General features: G+C 53.0%; 1 protein-coding gene across 1 annotated transcript; it reads right to left on the reverse strand.

Moving 5' to 3' along the window:
* Positions 1 to 4,352: 4,352 nt before the first annotated feature.
* LOC123061579 (uncharacterized) lies at positions 4,353 to 8,155 on the reverse strand. The gene is made up of 3 exons (XM_044484745.1): positions 7,118 to 8,155; positions 6,628 to 6,705; positions 4,353 to 6,201 (listed from the first exon to the last, which is right to left on the reverse strand). Exons 1-3 carry the CDS (start codon positions 8,144 to 8,146, stop codon positions 4,636 to 4,638), a joined length of 2,673 nt encoding a protein of 890 aa, XP_044340680.1. The 5' UTR covers positions 8,147 to 8,155; the 3' UTR covers positions 4,353 to 4,635.
* Between the last annotated feature and the right edge of the window lie 6 nt (positions 8,156 to 8,161).

Below are 8,161 nucleotides of genomic sequence, written 5' to 3' on the forward strand. Positions count from 1 at the left end.
GAGAGCTCGTCGACCACCACCACCTTGCCCAGGAGCTTGGACATGCTGCGGATGACGCGCTCGGACCGGGCCACATCCGACAGGTCGGCGATGAGGATCCAAGCCGTGTCGAGGACCACCACGGCCTTGGGATCCCACTTCGGCTCAGAGATGTTCACCACGATCCCGTTGAGGGCCAAGGTGATGTTGTCGCTGCGGGTACAAAAGCCCATGCTCAGAGCGTCGGGGAAGATCACCGTGAAGGAGTTGGCCGCAGTGGGAGTCACCTGCCAGTCCCACTTGCATTTACACAAGTGGTTGAGCTCGGCCTCAATCAGCTCTGCGATGGCGATGGCCTCGCCAATGGTAGTCACGAGAGCCAGGAGCGAGTGGGGGAGGGGCAGCTCCGGGACCTCGATGTGGAAGAAGCCCATGTCCTCGATGCCGTGCCCGTACATCATAAGCTCCTCCGTCACCGGGCGGTCCGGACAGAGAATCGCGGGGTGGCCGGCGTCCTTGCAGAGGTAGCACGTCGGAGGGTGGGGCAAGCCACCTGGAAGTGCCCGGTCAGTCCGCAGTTGAAACACGACGGACCGTTCTGAGGCGGAGGTGGAGCCTGGATGTGGGGCGGCCGCGCCGGCAGCGGGAGTGGCAGCCGGGGGGCGGGGAGGTCCCTTCTTCTTCTTCTTTGCGCCCGGTCGCCCCCGGTTCCCGTTTCCCCCATTGGTCGGCGAGAACGAGGCTTGGGAGCGGGGGGGTTGGTAGCGGTTCAAGGTCGGGTTGGCGGTGGCGGTGGAGAGGGGCTGCGGTCGAGGCGATGGGGACCGGTCCCGACGGCGAGACGGGGAGCGAGACCGCCGCCGGGAGGGTTGCCGAGACCCCCCGACCGGAGAGCGGCCGCGCTCCCGCGAGTCCTCCCGGGGGGGCGAGCGGTGCGCCGGGGACCGGGAGCGGCGATCGTCTCAGGCAGGGGACCGGCGGGCGGAGCGAGGGGGAGAGCGGCGGGTTGCACGCACTAGAGAGCGGTGGGCGAGACGGGAGTCTAGCTCCTGACAGAGGTCCTCCTCCCTCCGGAGTGCATCCGGCGACGGGCGCGGAGGAGCCCGGCGATCGTCGGCCCGACGCTTGGGGCATCCCGCCCCATCATCCCACTCACAGGTCATGGCCGGTGAGGTAGGAGGGGAGGGCGAGCGGGGGCCGGCTGGGGCAACGGGTCTGGTGGAGGCGATGAGCGGGACAGTGTCGGGGGAGGAGGCGGGCGATGTGGGAGGAAGAGGCTGACGGGGGAACCCTAAAGGCGGCCAGATGGACCGCCTCGTCGGGCCGAGGCCCACCCGGGGGCAGGGCTGGGCCACGAGGGGAGGAGGGGGCCCAGAAGGCCCGGCCAGCGCAAGGTCAGCAACCTGCGGAACCGATGGCGGCCCAGGAGTGCTGGGCAGGCGGCCCACAGGGCGGCCCACCACAAGCGCGGCCCGGTAGAACCAGCCAGGGGACACCAACCGGGGAGCGAGGGTTTCCCCCTGCGCCGCCGCGGAAGGGGTCGCCGGCAGGGCATGGCAGGGGCGGCGGGGCCAGGCCGTGGTGGGAAGGATGCCGGTACACGGAGGCACGGGGGCGCCGAAGGCCGAAATTAATGGGCGGAATGGGGAGCGCCGGTGGACCACCGCCGAAAGCGCCGTCGAGGGCGTCGCCGATGCGTCAGCCGGAGCAGAGGAGAGGGCAGCGGAGGGCGGCGAAGGACCGGATGATCTCCAGGAGACGCGCGCGAGGCCGCGGTCAGCCCGGCCGGCGACGCCCTACCCGCCCGATCGGCGACCCCCAGGGCGCACGCCGGAGCCCAAGGCAGCGCCTTTCGTCAGAGTCGCCCGAGACGAGCCCGTCGGCAGGCGCAGGCGCCGGCGCCGGCCATCCCCGCGGGCAGCTGGGCTCCCACCCCTGGGAGTCGAGCCACCGGTAGGGACAGCCTGAGGCGACCGGGCCGGAGCCTTGGGGGGGACGCGGTCGCGGCAGACGACCGGGCGCCCCGCGGCGAGGTCATCGTCCTCCGCGAGGTCGGCCCAGACGACGTGCGGCGAGGCGGCAAGGGGGGGGGGATGGCGGCGGAGCGGCCGAGGAGGGCATCGGCGGGCGAACGGGGGCCGAGGGAGGGGAGGGGGGCTCAACCAGCGGCGGCGCCGGCGGATCGCCCAGCGAGTCGCCCGAGCTCGGGGGAGCCATCAGTGTTCCAGACTACTAGTAAGATCCCTTCATCATAACCATTCCCTTCCAACTCCAAACAACAGGATACACCAAAAAACCTAAAGATACATAGCCAAAAAGTAATGCATCAAGTTCCTTGTAAAGATGTTCATACACCTCAGTGGATATCATGGATGAATGGGCATTACAACAAGCAAATTTTAACAGCATCCGTGCAAAAACGTTGCAAGATCCCGTAAATAATCGTTCCCCTCCCACTTTAAACAGCAAAGATACATCAAGAAATGAAAGGTACAGACAAAAATATCATCAAATTCTGCTTAAGCAAGAAGCATGAAGAATACAGTCTCACCTGAGTAAAGAATCAGAAATCAGGATCCTGTGTTGTAGAAGCACACATAGGATATCCCCGTAGATACTAGTACAACACAATAATGGTATCATGGATGAATGGGCTTTACACCGTCAAGAAAAAAAATGAATGGGCTTACAAGCAAGAAGTTTGCATATTACAGGAAACTAGTTACACCTCTCGTTTCTGTGGGAGCAACATACTCAAATTTAATCAAAAAGCATTCAACACCAATCTAAATTTCGAAGGGGGTAAAATTACCGCCATTGGCTAACTACTTGTGACAACCGGCAAGGGGGCGAAAGCAAAAAAAAAAAGCTCTTCTGAGTTCCCGGGCTCACAGTGTCGTAAACTGTGTAGACTTACCTGGAGACAAATCTCACATGATGAACTAGAAAAAAAATTGAAAGGTATGGCATATGCCAGGTCAAAATAAGCTGGGGACTAATAGGTTGATGGACACAGAGCCAAATCGAATATCCGGAGTGTATATGTGCAACAAGAAAACCATCAACATACTGCATCCCACTGTAGCATGAAAGAAAAGGTAACACCATGCCTGCCAAAATGCTGCAAGACCTCAGAAATAACCATTTCCTTCCAAACAATTGGATACATCAATCAAGGAACTGAAAGATACAGCCAAAAAATGCATCAAATTCCACATAGGCAACACGATCCGGTGTTGCTGGAGCACGCACGGGCACAGGACACCTCAGTAGATACCATGGATGAGCGGGCATTACAACAAGCAACAACTTGCCTACAAACTGGAGGCGAAAGCAGCCATGATAGCTGGGAATCAGAGTTAGCGAGATGGAAGCAAGCTGCTCCGCCACTTGGGTTGTGCGGGAGACCGACGAACCTCAACTGAGAAGCTGACATGAATCTGTTGTGCAGTTCAATCTAGCTCACATGGCAATGCTCGGGCTTTCTTCTCCAACTCGAATTCCTAATGCATCTCATTCCCAAACGGTTCATCTATAAGTGCTTTGTTTTTTCGCTCTCACCCTTGGAGATGCCACTTGTTCTTTCACTCTCTGCTTTCTTCTCCACCAACTGTGTTTTATAGACAAGATCCATAGCTATAGGTGCACCGTTCAACCACTCAAGAGGTACAAACTTGAGTGTTTGCACGGATCGCCCGACTTGGAAGATCTTCATACATTTATGTAAGGTTCCTTGAAATGATTTCACAAAATGAATTGATGACGCGAGCTAGGTAGTCTTCCTTCAGCTACTGAAGGAATACTCTTATGTACTCTGTTTTCAATATGCAGTACTTCATTTTGTGGTTCCGTTTGCCCCTGAAAAATGAAGATATCTCAAATTTGGTAAGGTTATTGGTGATGGCTGCACATAAATCCAGTTTGTTCCTTTTTATTGTGAATGTGTTTATCGCACTACATGAAGAAAACTGAATCGCTTGTATGTTCTCTCATTCAGTTAAACCGCCCATACAGCCCACGAGCGATAACAAAACTGAACTCTCTGTTTATATAGTCAGGAATTTTAGAGAAATAAAATGCTCTTTTTAGTTCCAGGCACACAGCATCGTAAACCGTGTCGACTTAATGGAGACATATCTCACATCATGAACTGGAAAATAGAAAAATGAAAGGTATAGCATATTTCAGGTCAACTAACATGGGGAGTAATAGGTTGAATGCATACGAGAAATAAGAAAATCATCAGCATCCCACTGTTTGCATGAAAGAACAGCATATAGTACAGTTGAATTCAGAAAGAAACTGGCAAACAAAGACTAGAACTAAATATATCAAAGATAAAAGCATGCCTACAAAAACGCTGCAAAACCTCGTAAATAATCATGTCCCTCCAAACAACAGGATACATCAAGAAACTGAAAGATACAGCCAATAAATAAGAAATGCATCAAATTCCACATAGGAGCACGCACAGGACACCTCAGTAGCTATCATGGATGAATGGGCATTACAACAAGCAACAACATGCGTATTACATGAAACTGGGAACACTGCTTGTTTGCAAGTACATGGGAGCAGCATGCATGTGAATTTAACCCAAATTCATCCAACACGAGTCAAAATTACACCAGGGGTGGAAGTACCACCACTGGCTAACTACTTGCGATGCCGTCCGCCACCACCACCTCTCCCTGGTGAATGTCGGCCTCCACGTTGTTGTGGTCTTCTACCACGGAAGGATGAGTTCCCCTGATTAAACTGCCCCGAATTGAATTGCATCGGAGGCTGACCTCCATCTCCACGGGGTGAAGGCAGCGAATTGAACTGCATAGGAGGCTGACCTCCATCTCCACGGGGTGATGGTAGGGAATTGAACTGCATAGGAGGCTGCTGACCTCCATCTCCGCGGGGTGATGGTAGGGAATTGAACTGCATAGGAGGCTGGCCTCCATCTCCGTGCGTTGAAGGGAGGCGCCCATGTCCTTGCATGTTTGCATTTCCAGGAGGCTGATCTCCATCCTCATGTTGTGATGGGAAGCGCCCAAATCCTTGGGTGTTGGGAAATCCAGCAGGTGGCCCTTGGTTGCCAGCCATGTGTGGAAACTGACCAAAGTTGCCTTGCCCCATAGAAAATTGAGATGCCTGACCAAAAGGATGATTTACTGGCGGTCCACCAAATGGCATCATGTTTGCACTCATTGTGCTCCCTGGCATAAATTGTTGTTGGGCCATGGGCATTCCATTTGGGAAGCCACCAAAGTTCTGATTCTGTAAATACTGCTGGAACTGGTTGGCTCCCATAAGTATATTCTGCATAATATTAGCTGCAAGAGCAGCTCCATCAACTCCCATGTTTGGCTGCCCTGGAGGTGGAAGCCCGCCGGGCCAAACCATATTTGGCTGCTGAGAGAACTGCTGTGGATTGATGAAGCAACTGCCCATCTGATTTGCAAGTTGAACAGGTGATGGCATAGCATGATTCATTGAGATTGATGGCAGCATTGTTGGTGTGCTCATAGGAAAGTTTTGAGGACCCGTTTGTCGTGTTGCGCTGTCAGCAACAGCAGTTGCCATATCAGACCGGTGAAATAGAGGCTGTGCTCGGCGATCTGCTGTTGATGCATCATGGATTCTAGGTGGCATGTCCCTTGGTGTACTCATCGGAGAATTTTGTTGACCCGAATGATATGTCACACTGTCAGCCATATCCGAGCGGTGGAAACGACGCTGTGACTGGTGACCAGATGTCGGTGTATTGTGGATCCTTGGTGGCATGTCATTTCGAAATCCAGCACCCCTGGTCTGCGCCCTCTTCTTGTCACCAGAAGGTTTCTTAGAATCATGCGGCCTATCAGTCTGCCTTTTTACCAGTCGTAGTGATCTTTTGTACTCAGCCTCCTGCTCATCATCAGAGAATTCAGGTTCATCTGCCTCCTCATCATGGTCAGCAGATTCATCATAGCCTTTGGCATATAGCTCCTTCATATTTAGGATATGATCTGCAAACTCCACAACAAAGCAGACTGTAGTTCCTGCACTGATCCCAGCAGGCACTTCTTCCACGGAATTATACCGCACAAGATAGTAAGGGTTTTTTACAGGTCCAAATATTTCATCAACAATGCCAAGTGGCGTCCTGCTCTCAGTTATCCAGAGTATAGAACCCTCAGTCAGGGGACTGTGTTCCACTGATCCTTCAACAATCACTCTCTCCCCCATGATCTGGATGACCAGAAAACAGACAACCAATCAGTATATGGATCTCATAGGAAATATACTAGTATTTCAACAGTCTAAACAAGAACCCCTATCTGTCTACAAAAATATCTAACACACTGGAAAAATATGCTATTCAAAATAATAGCTGCATTAATGAAATGTATAGACACAATCATCCAAACACTAACAAATTCCAGAATGCACTACTAATACAGTAAAAACATACATCAGTGAGTACCATAGATCTCTGGTTCTTACATTACAATGAGCTACTGGTTTTAACATGTACAGATAACGGTGACTGATTAAATCATCATCAGATTACATAGGAAGAACAGGTACCTATAAAGTGCTGGAAAAACACAGTTTTTGTTTCCAACAAATGCAAACAAAAATCTAGATGAAGTCAAAGTTAAATTCAAGACTTACAGCTGTAATTGTCCCCACTGGAAGTGCCTTATGATGCGGTTCCAACTGCACTTCAATCTTTGGAACTGGAGGAAGTACCTGCAAGGTATGGTACATCTACTTTAGAATAGAGATACAATCAAGGAACAACAATATTTTTACAGTTATATGAGTGGTTTTGGCATAGTTAAAAAAGCCGCGCCTAGCTCTATGCGGTAGCAAAACGGCAAGTGGCAAAACACACAATTAATGCCTAGTGCTTTTTTAAACTTTGGTTTTTGGCAACTGAGCCCAAGTATGTTCATGTAGCAACTACATAGGAATAGAAAATAATTTGTCACTATGGTAGCTACAGAAAGTGCAGGATTTTCAGAAGAACAAATGGATAACTAAGCATTAACTTCTACTGGGCTATCAATTGAAAAAAATGACTATGAAACAAATGTTTATACAAGTCGGCTGCAACTAACTAGACCCAAGAGAGGTGCACATCGTGAGATAAACTTAATACCTCTACTTCATGTTTGGACTTGATAGGACCCTTTGGTGTTTCGTCATCATCCTCATCCTCGACTCCAGTCATAAGCTCACCCTCTTCAAGGAGGGCCTCCATGTCACTGGGACAACTATGCTTTTTGGCCACCGGCACTTCCTCATCACTGCTCGACGAGGCTTCACTCGACTCCTCATCATTCTTGGCCGGCTCCTCCTCCTCATCACTGCTCGATAAGGCTTCACTTAATTCCTCATCCTCGCTGCTCTCCGACTCTTCGTCCTTGCTCTCCTCCTCCCCCTTGCCTCCACCACGCTCCACTTCCTTATTTACCATGGCCCCAGAACTCATCTCAGCATCAACAGAAGCAATGGTACTAGTATCAGCATCAACAGCACCTATGGCACTCATCTCAGCGTCAACAGAAGCCCCAGCGGGACTAGTCTCAGCATCAACAGCAGCCATGGCACTAGTGTCAGCAGCAACAGAGGCTACTGTACTCATCTCAGCATCAACCGGAGGTACAGTACTAGCCGCGGCATGAACGGCAGCTACGCTACTAGCATCAGCATCACCAGCAGCTACAGTACACATCTCGGCATCAATCGCTGCCCCCAAACTGTCCTCTTGTGCAACGAAATCGCCAATCCGCAACACGGGAGCAGGCACCCCGCCCAATCCGCCGCCCAGCAGCACCACGGCCTCCTTCTTGACCTCCAACAGGACGCCGGGGGGAGCGTCGAGCAGGCCGGGTGGCCCGCCCTTGTCCTCCGCGGCCTCCCCCTGCCCCTCCTCGACGATTTGGTCCGCGCCCAGCCCGCCGCCTCCGGACACCGACGCAAAATCAATCCCGCCCGGGCCAGCGGCCGCCGCCGCCGCCGCCGCCTCGCCGAGGCCGAAGCTCTTGGCCAGCTCGCTCGCCATGGCCTGGTCGAAGTCGAAGTCGTCGAGGAGCCACTCCTCGACGGGGTCGAAGGCGGCGGCGGACGGGTCGGAGGGGGGCGCGGGCGGCGGGGAGGGGGACGGGGGCCTAGGATGGCGAGCCATGGACGGTGGGGGTGG

The sequence above is a fragment of the Triticum aestivum genome, chromosome 1A, assembly GCF_018294505.1.
Source record: "Triticum aestivum cultivar Chinese Spring chromosome 1A, IWGSC CS RefSeq v2.1, whole genome shotgun sequence".
NCBI classification, from domain to species: domain Eukaryota; kingdom Viridiplantae; phylum Streptophyta; class Magnoliopsida; order Poales; family Poaceae; genus Triticum; species Triticum aestivum.

What these genes read in the sequence shown, in the direction of transcription:
- LOC123061579 (XM_044484745.1), bottom strand. Translation starts at nt 8,146, where the DNA reads ATGGCTCGCCATCCTAGGCCCCCGTCCCCCTCCCCGCCGCCCGCGCCC. An exon ending in AGTCCAAACATGAAGTAGAG is followed by an intron (nt 6,706 to 7,117) that starts GTATTAAGTTTA and finishes CATACCTTGCAG; the next exon opens with GTACTTCCTCCAGTTCCAAA. An exon ending in CAGTGGGGACAATTACAGCT is followed by an intron (nt 6,202 to 6,627) that starts GTAAGTCTTGAA and finishes CTGGTCATCCAG; the next exon opens with ATCATGGGGGAGAGAGTGAT.